Source organism: Schistocerca nitens, chromosome 6, assembly GCF_023898315.1.
Source record: "Schistocerca nitens isolate TAMUIC-IGC-003100 chromosome 6, iqSchNite1.1, whole genome shotgun sequence".
NCBI classification, from domain to species: domain Eukaryota; kingdom Metazoa; phylum Arthropoda; class Insecta; order Orthoptera; family Acrididae; genus Schistocerca; species Schistocerca nitens.
In genome coordinates, this window is record NC_064619.1 from 576883067 (window position 1) to 576899070 (window position 16004).

At 44.4% G+C, this 16004-nt stretch overlaps 1 protein-coding gene across 4 annotated transcripts in view; it reads right to left on the minus strand.

Moving 5' to 3' along the window:
* LOC126263681 (SET domain-containing protein SmydA-8-like) overlaps positions 1–16004 on the minus strand; it is a 215195-nt gene that overhangs the window by 118303 nt on the left and 80888 nt on the right. For 3 of the 4 annotated variants that reach the window (XM_049960803.1, XM_049960805.1, XM_049960802.1), the window contains exon 4: positions 12933–13310. The exons of the other annotated variant lie outside the window; for it this stretch is intronic. In XM_049960803.1, coding sequence (XP_049816760.1) covers positions 12933–13310 — 378 coding nt within the window. The remainder of the gene's footprint in view (positions 1–12932; positions 13311–16004) is intronic. 4 annotated transcript variants of the gene reach the window in all.

Genomic DNA, 16004 nt, shown 5'->3' on the forward strand with positions numbered 1-16004 from the left:
CTCTCGCAAATTTCTTGCAAATTTTAGTAAAATCGAGAAGCCTATACACGAACTGCTAAAGAAAGACAAAAGAATGATTTTCAAGAACTGAAACAGACAGACAAAATAATGCTTTTCAAGAACTAAAAGAGAAACTAGTTAACCCAACGCTACTTCAGTGCCCACATTTTACAAATATCGTGGCAACAGATGCGAGCAATTCAGCTGTAGGACGATCTTGGCCCAAGGCAAAAAAATTAGTGAAGATTTGCCCATTGCGTACACATCTAGATCATTAAACAAGGTACATAAAGAACTGTTGGCTATTAGCACTTGCAGGAAGGCAGTTACTACTATACATCTACGTAGAATGGTTTGTAGTGGTGACAGACCACAAGCCATTAAAATGGCTATTCAGTGTAAAGGATCAAAGTCCAAGACTCGAAGTGGAGATTTAAACTTGAGGAATATGACTATGACGTAATTTACAAGCCGGGTAGGCCGAATAGCAATGCAGACGCTCTTAGGACACGGCCTACTGAGAATACCGATAATGACAGGTCAGATGGAGGGAAAGAAAAAGGGTAATCAGGTGAACGTGGGACAAACCCAAAGCGAGCAATGAAATAGGACGTGATGAGATATCAGTTAATGCAAAAGCAACAAATGATAAATCCTGAGGAAACGCACCGGATGCTAATTAAATGCATGATAATCTATTGGGAGGAGGCCAGGCCATACATAAAACGTTCTAAAGGATAAAGTAGTTTAAGCAATGGAAAGGAATGAAACATGATGTGGAAGAATGCAGGTGTAAGTGTTCGTCATGCCAAAAGAATAAGCTTACACAGACGAAGACAAGATGCCGTCAGAAATAACAGACACAGCGGAAAGTCTATTCGAAGAGTTCAGTTGACATTGTAGGCCTTTTAAATTCGTGAAGCGCAAGTGAGCAATACATGCTAATATTGCAAGACAATTTCAGTAAGTTTACATCAGGCATGCCAATAGAGCGTCAATATGCTGAGATAGTAGCAGAAACGTTTTTACAGCACAGTTTTAAGATATGGAATTCCGGTAGTAGCTCTAATTGAGCAACGGTAAAATTTTAAGAGATTTTGTAAATTGTTGCTTAGTAGTAAGATACATGCGACGGCATGCCACACAATGCATTAGAAGTCTCCATACACTGATAGAGTATGTGAGACACTGACAAGAGACCAAAGTGAGGCAAGTAGGTACCATATACAATCTTTGTATTCAACACACCACACAGCGTTACGGGCTACACGCCATTTGAAATGATGTATAGCGGGAAACTAAGCATCCCACGAACATTGCAACGAGATGCGCAAAGGTAAATTATCACTACACTCATATGTGAACAGAAAGTCAGAAATCAAGATACACAAGATATATCTAGAGAATCAATTGCACAAAACGAAAGGGATAACAAAAAACGGTATGATTAACGACAAAATACAAAAGAATTCAAGGTAGGTTGTAAGGTGTTGCTGTTCGATCAAAGAATAAGAAGTGGAAAATCTGGGAAACCAGATTCACAGTGGCGAGTACCACATGAAGTAGTATGTAGATGCGAACAGATTGAAACAGTACTTTCAATTTCAGGCGAGACACAGGCAGGAAGAATCTTCTTCTTCTACTAGCAGTAGTAGTAGTAGTAGTAGTAGTAGTAGTAGCAGCAGCAGCAGCAAATACAGAAAGGGCTAAACAACTGAAAACAGATTATGGAGTTTCAAAAACATGTACGTCTTCAGGATCTTAGTATGATAATTTAGGAAAAGTAGAAACACACAGTAGCACACGGAGGATTGAAACAAATGTAAATTGAACGTTTTCAGAAGACTAAGATATGGCGCACTAGCTGTACGGAGATGTAGGGACACGCTAAAAGAACTTACTGTAGTTTTAATGGAATGTTGCTTGCTAGACCAACAGGTGACACGTCAGCTACAAAAGATAACAGTTCAGAGGTTGGTTCACCAGATGACAAGGCTTGAGACAAAGAAGAGAGGCCTATTTAACTTCGTAGGTGAAGTAAGTAAAATGCTGTTTGTAACACTACATTAGGCTGATGCTACATATTATAGGAATACTCAGAGGCTATGGAGAGGGGTAAGATAGATCTTTCGTGGTTAACTAAGGAGCAATTGGCAGTGGTAAGAGCCACATTACCAGGTGTAAATAGAACACTAAGTGCAATAAAAAACGAAGACGCTAAAATTTGAAATGGAAAAGCTAGAAAGGTTCATTATTTCTTATGTTAAGGAGGCAGACATCGGATTTAAAAGAGTTGCAATATATGAACAAGTAACACTAGCAGATGTATTCGGTGTATAAAATCGGAGTATGAGCAATTGACAAATGCTACAGTTTATACATAGAAAGGTGTTTTCCTGCCTCGCATCATAAAGCCGTCAAATTGTGAAATTCCTCAGTCTGATGCAAGAAGCATGCTCGAAGAGATTTCGGGATTGCAGCCGGTCATCGTAAATTTCACTCTACAGTACTTCGATGGGACACGTGCCAGTCTTCTTCAGGTGAGCCGTTAAAGGTTCGACGACAAGCTGCAATCCCAAAATCTCTTCGAACATTTAATTTACCGGGAAAATTTCAAATTTCACAGCTGGAAGCATGTTAGGATGTTTGATAAATGCCTCCTTAGTAGACAACTCGTTTAACATATACAAAATGTTTCTCTTACCACGAGAAACCCCTCGGTCAGAAGGTAAGTGTATTTATCTTCAGCGAGAAAGGAAGTACTTAGACTAATTATCGACAGAGCAATTTGTAGACAAACATTTTCTCTCTCAAGTACTTTCGACCATCTTTTAATAATGAGTGGTTATGCACAGTTTATAAGGACGAAGGTCTGACAGCGTTAAACAAGCCCCGACGGATGAAGTGCTAAGAGGAATTGGGAAAAATAATATAATACAGTAAATGTAACTACGCACCAACGCAACTGAAAAGGAAGTAATACCACGAATAGAGTTGCAAATTTATTGTTGCGAAGTTAAAAACAGAAACCAAACCTTTCTTTGCTAAATTTAGAGTTATCACTAGATCTTGTGGTCACACAATTAAATGAATTAAAGGGTACTTTAAAGCACCTAATTGTTTAGATCATATGATTAATGAACAGTAGAAAAGGATGACACACTAAGTAAATGACTTACTATTCTATCACTCCATATGTGATCGTAACCTTAATTATACTAGTTATATTAACTTCAAGCTGCAGACAGTGTAAATGTTGTAAAGTATGTTTTAGATTTCTGTATGTGGTGTGTGTTCTTTCGGGCAAGTCCGAAAGAACAGACCATTTCTGATCCAGCAGGCATAATGAACTAATACGCAAAGGAACTACAGACTTCGGCTGCAAGTGGGCAAGGATTGAAACCTATGGGGAAAATTGAAAATTTGTTCTGGACCGGAATTCGAATCAGGTCTCCTCCTCTGGACACAGTGGTCATTGCAACCGCAAGGGGCACTACATTAGTAGTGTGTGGTTAAGCTGAGAATCTGAGTCTGACAGGAGGCGTGTTAGGGCAGTCTGTGCAGCTGCTATGACCAATTGTCCAGATGGCTTAGTGGTCACAGCAACTGCATAGTAAACTGGAGACCCAGGTTCAAATCCTGATCCAGCACGAATTTTCAAATCGCCCTATCGATTTCAGTTAATGCCATTTGCAGCCCATGTGGAATTCCTTTGTGTTTTAGACTTACATGGAATTACTTTTATAGCAATAATAGTTGCGGAAAGGTATGTGTAAGAACTATCATCGTAAACCGATCTGCAGAAGATCCAATGGTACGAAGAGCTCTTACTAGTACTCCTGGCGAAATACAAATGTATGAAAAAGGTCCAAATGGGCAAAAAGCCTCAGTACGTCAGACCAACTGTCAAGTATAAAAAGTAGTTATTCCACTTATGAAGTAATTGTTTCAGAGGCAAATATAATGTAAATTTCATTGTGAACAGAATGTAAATTGTGTTATTGTAAAGAAAAATAAATTGAAAATCTGTAAAGTGATAAAATATAAAAATTAAAAAAAGAATGAGGAATTAAACAACGTAACCAAAATTTTAATAGTTTCTAATTTACGCTATTCTGAAGAGTAACGTCAGTTTCATTGGCAGGAGAGATGTCTTCCATCCACGTAAATGACAGTCTTAAAGAGTTAATAACAGGGGAAAGCTTCGTAGGTGTAACAAGGGAAAAATTGTGGGGCAGGCAGTATTTAGCAACAGAGCTCGACAACAGGTTTGCATAAAATGTCAAATCTCTCATGTCCTATAGAAGGAATCTTTTTCAGCCAGTGGCGCCAGAAGCAAGCACGCCGCGCTTAGAAAGTGAGAGTAAAACGGACAGGGAGAAGAGTATCTGGAAGGGGCGTAATATGTGTCATGAATGGCCTACAGATGGTGCAGGACGTGAATTTACAAAAGGCACCTCCCTCCCTTCACTCAGCTTCTGAGAAACAGTTCTTAATTGGAGCCAACGAGATGGCGAAGGCCCTTCAACATAACGCCAAGTGGGGGCTGGCGGCGGCGAAACGGAAATTGTTTAAAACTCGGATGTAGACGCCCCGAAGGGAGAGTCACGGCTGTTAGACTACTCAGGAATAGATGAGACAGGCAGGTCCTAGCGGAAGTGGGAGGGAGGCAGGGAGGGAGGGAGGGAGGCAGGCAGGCAGGCAGGCAGGCAGGCAGGCAGGCAGAGCCTTAATATTTCCCTTTTCCGGTTTTCCTAATATTCCACGCCCCGACTCTTAGAACTTTATCTTTTACTTCGTTATTTAATATATTTATCATCGTCACGTCCCCCTTGGCAGTCCCGTCACGGAGATCCGAATGGGTGACTAGTCAAATCAGTAGCCTTTATTAATCGCAAAAATTACCTAAATTGTCACTAAATTAAACACGAAACTACACATGTTACATATCAAACTAAAGAGAAAGTTTCGAGTTTTCATGTAGTGGTTCACATGCACTGTGTAAACGTTATGGAATTCCAAGTTCTGACACCATTTCCATATTCAGTGTTAATCAGGCTGCACTTTAGTTGTGCTCTTTCCAGGCGCCCGAGACGTTCGGTGACGTTAGCGGACACATTCAAGCTGTCGTCTGTGATCTTGTTTGTGTGCGTATCACAACTCATTGAAGAGCTGTTAGTTTGGATCCTTCACAATAATGACGACTGCAATGTTTTAGACAATTTGAAACTCCTCATTATCAGTCTTTTTTTACATACAAGGGATGGGAGAAATATGAAAACAAAAAAAAAACAAAAAACACAATCATTCCTAAGACGATGTCGGAAAACAGTTGGCGTTCTAAAGAGCTTCCAGTCAGGTGGGTGAATACAGGGCCTACTTCGTTTCCATGGACTCTTACTATTTTTCCTTTACAATAGTGACTTCAGGTAAGGAAGATGGACGTGGCTAGCGCTGGCGCATCCTTCTCTGAAAATTAGACCACAAAGGCACAGTAACGTTGATAATGGGTGGTTGGTGGCCAGGGGAGATGCGAGAATTCATTACCGTACTCATAAAACCAGTCCTGGACGAAACGAGCTGTATGCACAGCCCGTATCATCTTGGAACATACTATCATCACCGGTGAACAAAAACTGTATATGTGATTGATTATATCAGCCAAAATGTTCACATAAGCCTGGAGGGTAATGTGATCTTGTAGAATAAGCCATGGAACACCGCGATATGACTGTCAAAATCACCATCGAACCCCATCATGATTCACTGTTGGGACGTTAACTTAGCCAGGAGCTGAAAACAGTGCGAAACAAGACTCATAGATAAAATAAAGGCCTTTCATTGGTCCATAGTCCAGATTTTACGGCTTCGGCACCACGTTTTCTTGTTCGAGTATTTGCATTAGTGGTGAGCGGCTTTGAATTTCCAGTTCGCCTTTCGCTTCCCTGATAATGAAACTCCCTTTGTGTTGAAACTTCCTGGCAGATTAAAACTGTGTGCCCGACCGAGACTCGAACTCGGGACCTTTGCCTTTCGCGGGCAAGTGCTCTACCATCTGAGCTACCGAAGCACGACTCACGGCCGGCCCTCACAGCTTTACTTCTGCCAGTATCTCGTCTCCTACCTTCCAAACTTTACAGAAGCTCTCCTGCGAACCTTGCAGAACTAGCACTCCTGAAAGAAAGGATATTGCGGAGACATGGCTTAGCCACAGCCTGGGGGATGTTTCCAGAATGAGATTTTCACTCTGCAGCGGAGTGTGCGCTGATATGAAACTTCCTGGCAGATTAAAAGTTTGGAAGGTAGGAGACGAGATACTGGCAGAAGTAAAGCTGTGAGGGCCGGCCGTGAGTCGTGCTTCGGTAGCTCAGATGGTAGAGCACTTGCCCGCGAAAGGCAAAGGTCCCGAGTTCGAGTCTCGGTCGGGCACACAGTTTTAATCTGCCAGGAAGTTTCATATCAGCGCACACTCCGCTGCAGAGTGAAAATCTCATTCCCTTTGTGTTGTTTTTGTGCTGACATATTTCGCAAGTGCAACATCGCGTTCTGCACTTACTTTTGCAGTTTCTCTTATTTTTCGTCACAATTCTCTCCAATAACCGTCTTTCACCATCACTCAACACACACTTTCGTCCATGTTGCGAGTTACTAGGTAATACTTTCCAGATTTTTTCTGATTGCGGTATGAGTTGCGATACGGTGCCTCTCTGCGACCTTGTCCACTGAAACACCTACCGTAGGAGCACTAACAATTTTCCCACGTTCGAATTCACTTAGCTGCCACACAATGTACTTACGACTGCGGAGAACACTTCTCTGACCACGACTGACATTTGAAACGTATTACTGAGGACATTGCAGAGATACCATTTGTGGTCAAGTGCAACAGTGAAACCTGCAAGCTTGATCATCATCTGCATTTATGTCCAAGGGTGCATTTTTCACGGTGTTTCCACGTTTCTGCCCAACCCCTGTATCTGGCAACTACGCATTAGTTCTCTGAAGTTTAGAATAGAGTTTCTTGAATGTAATATTTTGGTAAGTGTCATTGCTTTCATCCAGTGGACCATTGCAAGCCATCTTCCTAAAAGGTGGTCTGAAGATAGTTCCCCCCAGACGTCATATCAGGAAAGATGTTGGACGGTCTCCGGTGGTACACCAACAAATACTCCAACTTCATCCGGAGTGTGGTCATGTGCACCTCCAAGCACAACAGAGCCTTTCTTCCATTCTATGCCTCAACGTCGACCCATCTTACAACATTTATACGAGGGTTGGAATTTAAATAGTGGCAACTATTTATTCACAACCGATACAAAAGAGTTACATGTTTGCACCTGTTATCGTCCTTCCAAGTAGTCACCAGCGTTGTGGAAGGCGTAGCATACCGTTAGCAGAACCCGTTCTGTTGATGGTGCGAATGGAGCGGTCTACTGCCTGTCGAATCTCTGGAACAGTTCTGAAGCGAATGCCACGAAGTGGTTCCTTCATCTTCGGAATCAAATCGAAGTCACAACGACTTAAGTCCGGAGAGTATGGTGGATGGTAGAGTACATCCCAGTCCCATCGACTGAACAGAGCAGCCACAGCTTGCTCTGTATTCGCCCGCGCATTGCAATGCAAAATGATGGGTGGTGTGGTATCGATAGCAACGATGCCACGGCGTAAATACAAGTTCTAAAGTTGGCACTACGACAGACACCAACGACAGCGCACTCTAGCCAGAGCGGGAGAGATCTACGAGCTACGCTCCTGGTTCTGCCCATTTGATCAAGACCAGACGGCCGGGACACTTCGCTTCAGCTTCACACCTCAGGGCAAAGTTATGTATTACTCTTGTTGCTAAAGTAAATGTGATTTTAATTCACACTGCAGTACCGGGAGATTTTCACCTTTTCCTGCTCCTACCCACGCGCCGCCTTCCAGGTGGGATAAAAAAGTGGATTGCGCAGAAAGTGTCTCCGCTTCTTTCGCAAAGCTGGTCGCAGCTGATGCTCCAAAAATGAACAGTAATACTTTGCACTGACGGTGGCATTCGCTTCAGAACTGTTCCAGAGATTCGACAGGCAGTAAACCACTCCATTTGCACCATCAACAGAACAGCTTCTGCTAACGGTATACTACGTCTTCCCCATCGCTGGCAACAGGCTCTGCTAACGCTGGTGACTACTTTGAAGGACAGTAACAGGTGCAAACATGTAACTCTTTTGTATCTATTGTGAATAAGTAGTTCTACATCTACATTTATACTCCGCAAGCCACCCAACGGTGTGTGGCGGAGGGAACTTTACGTGCCACTGTCATTACCTCCCTTTCCTGTTCCAGTCGCGTATGGTTCGCGGGAAGAACGACTGTCTGAAAGCCTCCGTGCGCGCTCTAATCTCTCTAATTTTACATTCGTGATCTCCTCGGGAGGTATAAGTAGGGGGAAGTAATATATTCGATACCTCATCCAGAAACGCACCCTCTCGAAACCTGGCGAGCAAGCTACACCGCGATGCAGAGCGCCTCTCTTGCAGAGTCTGCCACTTGAGTTTATTAAACATCTCCGTAACGCTATCACGGTTACCAAATAACCCTGTGATGAAACGCGCCGCTCTTCTTTGGATCTTCTCTATCTCCTCCGTCAACCCGATCTGGTACGGATCCCACACTGATGAGCAATACTCAAGTATAGGTCGAACGAGTGTTTTGTAAGCCACCTCCTTTGTTGATGGACTACATTTTCTAAGCACTCTCCCAATGAATCTCAACCTGGTACCCGCCTTACCAACAATTAATTTTATATGATCATTTCACTTCAAATCGTTCCGCACGCATACTCCCAGATATTTTACAGAAGTAACTGCTACCAGTGTTTGTTCCGCTATCATATAATCATACAATAAAGGATCCTTCTTTCTATGTATTCGCAATACATTACATTTGCCTATGTTAAGGGACAGTTGCCACTCCCTGCACCAAGTGCCTATGCGCTGCAGATCTTCCTGCATTTCGCTACAATTTTCTAATGCTGCAACTTCTCTGTATACTACAGCATCATCCGCGAAAAGCCGCATGGAACTTCCGACACTATCTACTAGGTCATTTATATATATTGTGAAAAGCAATGGTCCCATAACACTCCCCTGTGGCACGCCAGAGGTTACTTTAACGTCTGTAGACGTCTCTCCATTGAGAACAATGTGCTGTGTTCTGTTTGCTAAAAACTCTTCAATCCAGCCCCACAGCTGGTCTGATATTCCGTAGGATCTCACTTTGTTTATCAGGCGACAGTGCGGAACTGTATCGAACGCCTTCCGGAAGTCAAGAAAAATAGCATCTACCTGGGAGCCTGTATCTAATATTTTCTGGGTCTCATGAACAAATAACGCGAGTTGGGTCTCACACGATCGCTGTTTCCGGAATCCATGTTGATTCCTACATAGTAGATTCTGGGTTTCCAAAAACGACATGATACTCGAGCAAAAAACATGTTCTAAAATTCTACAACAAGTTCCAACCCTCGTAGATATGAGTTTTGTCTGTTGTGTGTAACATGTCCGACAGAACAGACACCACTCACATTTATATTTCCGTAGGCGCAACGGCTGTTCGACGAAACAATTTCAGTGCTGACGCACAACCAACGTCCGATCTCCTAGAGCAGTCAGATATGTGCGAGTAGGGGATTAATGGACGAGGCTCTTAGCGGTGCGGCGATAGGCATCCAGATGGGCGAGACGTTTAAGGCAATCCTTCTGGAGAAGTGGAGAATCCAGGTTAGAGTCGCAGTCCCGCACAAATTTTCAGCTCTCGTCGTTGCACTGCCGGAATCCCCTAAGCGCTTTGAAGTCGTTATTTCCTTCCTACCTGTTGCCCATTGTTTTCCATTACGTAGAGTCGGCTGAACATCGCCACGTAGGCAGTCAAATGACCGCCTGGCAACGGTTCCACACGATCTACAGCACTCCGCAGCGAACAGTATGCGGCTTTTAAGGGGAGGTTTACTATCTTTTGGTTCAAAATATCGATTATTTTAAAATTGCATTTTTGGATCCATAAAAGTGTTTAGAATTCACCCCTGAAACGGTTTTTCCGAATACGGAGCGGAAATTTTTGTTATTCGCGGTTGAACACAAATGCACCTGCCTGAAATCGGCCTTTTTCACGCACCAGTTTTTTCGGTAATTTCGACTTTGTAGCAGCCAAAAATAATTCAATGTGCTTGCCCAAGGATCAAGTGATTAAAGAGCTTGCGACGTACTACGTCTTCGCAATCCGACGTCATTCCAATTCGGTGGAACAGATGAAGGTAATTTGGGCAACGCATTTCCACAAGTGTTCGATGCATGACAACACCAAAATTTTCCGGCTGGTGAAAGTAGTTGGTGCAAGTGGCGCATTGAAGAGGCTACCAGATATCTGGACGAATATCAACACGACCAGCCGCTCTTCAAAGTAGTTCATAAAGTGATTCGTCCGATCTACGAGGCCCTTTCGGAAGACAAGTTATAGTACCGGTGCTTGGGAGAAAACACACAAAGTTCAAATGAAACTTTGAACGCATGTGTTTGGAAGTTAGCCCGCAAGCGTTTGCATTCTGGTACGGAAACTGAAGACTGCGACTTTCCTGGTAGTGAGCAGTTTCAACGAAGGGTATTCAGCAATTCTGAAGACCATGACAACGATGGACGTCACCCTAGGATTCTATTCGACGCAGTTCGCCAAGCATTCGGACGACCACCGAATTCAAGCGGCCGAAAACCTCTTGTCACCGGCCGTACGAACGGCTCTGGAGCAGCGCAGGATGGCCCAGATTGAGCAGAACGCCCTCTATGAGGAAGAGGAGGGACTAGTATATGGACCCGGAGTAGCAGATTGAACCTAAGTTGCATAATATTGCATTTATATGTAGTCAAAATTTCAAATGTGTTTTTCTCGAAATGACTTTTATCGCGTGGTATGATAACTTCAGATCTACTGAACCGATTGGCATGATTGTTTCCGACGAAGTTAACTAAATTGTCTAGGAGTTGTACCACTTTTATTCCGATCCATCAACTACAAATAATTTTACTTGGCCGACGAAGTTGAAAAATCGATGAAAAAACCCTATTTTTTCAAATGGCCGCCATTTTGTTTCCTATTGTCCAAATGACTTAAGCGAGGTACAACTCCTAAATAATCTTATATACTTCGCCAACATCAACTCAATTTTGATTTTAGACGAGCCGGCTGACCTGTCACATACCGCGCGTGGAGGTCTACATACACTCCTGGAAATTGAAATAAGAACACCGTGAATTCATTGTCCATAGAAGGGGAAATTTTATTGGGGTCAGATACATCACATGATCACACTGACAGAACCACAGGCACATAGACACAGGCAACGGAGCATGCACAATGTCGGCACTAGTACAGTGTATATCCACCTTTCGCAGCAATGCAGGCTGCTATTCTCCCATGGAGACGATCGTAGAGATGCTGGATGTAGTCCTGTGGAACGGCTTGCCATGCCATTTCCACCTGGCGCCTCAGTTGGACCAGCGTTCGTGCTGGACGTGCAGACTGCGTGAGACGACGCTTCATCCAGTCCCAAACATGCTCAATGGGGGACAGATCCGGAGATCTTGCTGGCCAGGGAAGTTGACTTACACCTTCTAGAGCACGTTGGGTGGCACGGTATACATGCGGACGTGCATTGTCCTGTTGGAACAGCAAGTTCCCTTGCCGGTCTAGGAATGGTAGAACGATGGGTTCGATGACGGTTTGGATGTACCGTGCACTATTCAGTGTCCCCTCGACGATCACCAGTGGTGTACGGCCAGTGTAGGAGATCGCTCCCCACACCATGATGCCGGGTGTTGGCCCTGTGTGCCTCGGTCGTATGCAGTCCTGATTGTGGCGCTCACCTGCACGGCGCCAAACACGCATACGACCATCATTGGCACCAAGGCAGAAGCGACTCTCATCGCTGAAGACGACACGTCTCCATTCGTCCCTCCATTCACGCCTGTCGCGACACCACTGGAGGCGGGCTGCACCATGTTGGGGCGTGAGCGGAAGACGGCCTAACGGTGTGCGGGACCGTAGCCCAGCTTCATGGAGACGGTTGCGAATAGTCCTCGCCGATACCCCAGGAGCAACAGTGTCCCTAATTTGCTGGGAAGTGGCGGTGCGGTCCCGTACGGCACTGCGTAGGATCCTACGGTCTTGGCGTGCATCCGTGCGTCGCTGCGGTCCGGTCCCAGGTCGACGGGCACGTGCACCTTCCGCCGACCACTGGCGAGAACATCGATGTACTGTGGAGACCTCACGCCCCACGTGTTGAGCAATTCGGCGGTACGTCCACCCGGCCTCCCGCATGCCCACTATACGCCCTCGCTCAAAGTCCGTCAACTGCACATACGGTTCACGTCCACGTTGTCGCGGCATGCAACCAGTGTTAAAGACTGCGATGGAGCTCCGTATGCCACGGCAAACTGGCTGACACTGACGGCGGCGGTGCACAAATGCTGCGCAGCTAGCGCCATTCGACGGCCAACACCGCGGTTCCTGGTGTGTCCGCTGTGCCGTGCGTGTGATCATTGCTTGTACAGCCCTCTCGCAGTGTCCGGAGCAAGTATGGTGGGTCTGGCACACCGGTGTCAATGTGTTCTTTTTTCCATTTCCAGGAGTGTAGAAATTTTGCTTTGTCCCGACTGCACTTCCACCTTTGCTCTTCGACATTTCCGGACGAAAAAATTCCAGTCTTTAGAGGGAACATCAATGAACATTTTGACCAAATTTGACATTGATATCTATGACATATCACGAGACATAATTCTCGATGAACATGCTTTTTCCGGGCCAAAGACAGTAAACCTCCCCCTAAGGAGTGACTAAGTTTTGTCCAGTAAGCTGACTGCTTTACCGTTCTGAAAGAGATGGGAGCAAGCAGACGGTACCTGGGGGTCGCGGCAGCGGTCGCAGCGGCAGAGGAAGCCCTTTGTGTCCAGCAGGTGTGCGCGCCGCGCGGCAGTGCCCCACATCAGCGGCGCGTACGACGTGGTGAGCTCCTGGCCGGGGGCCACGTCGACGGCGGCGCGCACCACCATGGCGTGCTGCGCGTCGTAGCCGTGCGTCGTGTTGGGCGAGCACGCGTGGTTCATCATGGCGGCCAGCGGGTAGAGGCCGCGCAGCCGCCCCGACAGCGCCTCCGGCCGCCGGCTGCCGTCCAGCGGCGTCTCGAACGCGTTCGTGTCCAGCACGCGCGCCGCGCGCCCCGCCGCACGCAGGCGCTCCGGGGCCACCCGCCCCCCACACAGCCGCGACAGCAGCTCCGTCTGCCGGCACCACCTTCACTCACAGGCCTCCGGCAGGGGCAGATCGTGAGAAACGCAGCTCACTGTATCAGTGATACACTACAGAGCGATTAATCCTTAGCGCAACCACCTACCGGGCATTTTTTTTTTTGTCCCGCCGGCAACCAGCTAGCTGGTGCAGAGTATACTTCCCCTCCACCGCGAGGCTTGCGTGTAGATAGTATGTGTGTGTGTCAGACAACGGAATACAGTGTATTGAACAAAGAGTGCTCGATTAGCTATAGAGTGCTCGATTAGCTAAAGAGTGCTCGATTAGCTAAAGAGTGCTCGATTAGCTAAAGAGTGCTCGATTAGCTAAAGAGTGCTCGATTAGCTAAAGAGTGCTCGATTAGCTAAAGAGTGCTCGATTAGCTAAAGAGTGCTCGATTAGCTAAAGAGTGCTCGATTAGCTAAAGAGTGCTCGATTAGCTAAAGAGTGCTCGATTAGCTAAAGAGTGCTCGATTAGCTAAAGAGTGCTCGGTTTAGCTAAAGAGTGCTCGGTTTAGCTAAAGAGTGCTCGGTTTAGCTAAAGAGTGCTCGGTTTAGCTAAAGAGTGCTCGGTTTAGCTAAAGAGTGCTCGGTTTAGCTAAAGAGTGCTCGGTTTAGCTAAAGAGTGCTCGGTTTAGCTAAAGAGTGCTCGGTTTAGCTAAAGAGTGCTCGATTAGCTAAAGAGTGCTCGATTAGCTAAAGAGTGCTCGATTAGCTAAAGAGTGCTCGATTAGCTAAAGAGTGCTCGATTAGCTAAAGAGTGCTCGATTAGCTAAAGAGTGCTCGATTAGCTAAAGAGTGCTCGTGCAGAATCAGCACGTGCTGTGAACAGGTTATTCAGGTACCTAATCGGAATGAGTTTCATCGATTGATAAATTTTGTGAAATGAGGATTTTTCTTCACAGGAAACGGACAACCATGTACATTACTCGCAGAAAAACTCTCAATAACTTTGGGCCTGCTTTGGTAAGATATCTTAGAAAATCAGATGGACATGTTTCTAAACAAATTGCAATTTCCTGTGGCTCTTTTCAAACTGTTGCAAAGTTGCTGAAGTTACAACCCGATAAAACAACTACAGTGCAACGACTTAAACAGGGTGACTAATCAAAAAGGTTGCGGTTTTGTGAACGAAATGTGAAACAGGGGCATGGGAGCAATTGACCCTCACCTAACTAACTTTTCGGACGAATTATGGTTTTCCCTAACTGGAAAAGATAAATCATAAAATAACCGTTACACGAGTTTTTAAAAGCGTTAATACACGAGGCACCCTTGCATGATAAAGAAATAGTGTATTGTACTACTAGCGATTAGAGAATATTTTTTTCCAGGAAACAACAGCGAGGTATGTGTGAAACACTTTGCGACCTTTTTGGCCAATTAACTGAAAGAGAATGTGCTTTGCGACTTTTCAGCAGGGCTCTGCGACGGCACATACAGCCAACTTCTTATTACAGGAAATTCACATGACGTGTTTCAAAGTATATTGATAACTAACAACAAGTGGCCTCTTTTTCCCCAATGTAACACTCAGCGATTTTTATCTTTGGGGGGCATTAAAAGAGAAAGTGTGGAAATCAAATCCACACACTTTAGATGAACTTAAAACTAACATTCGTCAAGATATTCCTGCCATTTCTCATAGGGAACAGAGTGTAAAGAGCAGTTTCCTAACTAGATATCAGAAATGACTGAACAACGGAGGGGAGACTTCCAGCATCTCCTTGATTATAAAACATGAGTGATTTACTTTTATTTATAAGTATTTATGTTTTTATGTAACAAATAACTGGCGCGACAAACCATACTATATTTCTTTCGGACCTATAACACACACAGTGTGCACCATAGCTCGCCTACCCAGCCAGAAGTTAGCTGTGAAAGCGATTGCGTTAACGATTGATTACCCTGTAGAAGTAGCCGCAGTTATTTACAATAAGGCACAGCCAGGCAAAGTACACAACTACAATGTCCCAGTCTGTCCAAAAATAAATTACATAGACTGCCCGACATACAACGTAAGTAAAAAGCTTAACACATTATTGAATGAACTACACATACAATAGAAAATGTTATGAAAAACTCTGAAACTAGCCCATAAAATAAAAAGTAAAGAAATCTCCGAAGCAGGAAAGTTCATTTATTTCAATATAATAAATTAGTACACGAATATACCATTAGCCGAGAGGATTGAAATGATAAGGGACAACCTCCTCAGACATAGAAAGGAAACCCCTGTCGACACTTATGAAAGCATGAAATTACTGTAACTCATCATCACATGAATACTTTGAATTTGATAAGAAAATACACAAATATGGGGTAGCAATGAGAATTTGGATAGCAGGTACTACTGCAGGCACGTTTCTCAGTGCACGAGAAGAAAACTTTTTACCTCCAGTTCCCCATTCCCAACAAAATTATTTACTACTGGTATGTAAATGATACTTTACTACTATTAAATGAAGACAATGATATACAAACAATTCACCAGCAATTAAACAATCTGCATACAAAAGTGAAATTTATATTATGAGCACAAAGCAACAAATCCATCAATTTCTTAGACCTAAAAATAAGCAACTACAATTACCAGACCAAATTTTAAATTTACAGAAAACTTAGAACTACAGATATCATCATCAATAAGAATTCATTCCATCCCAGGTCACATAAATACGCAT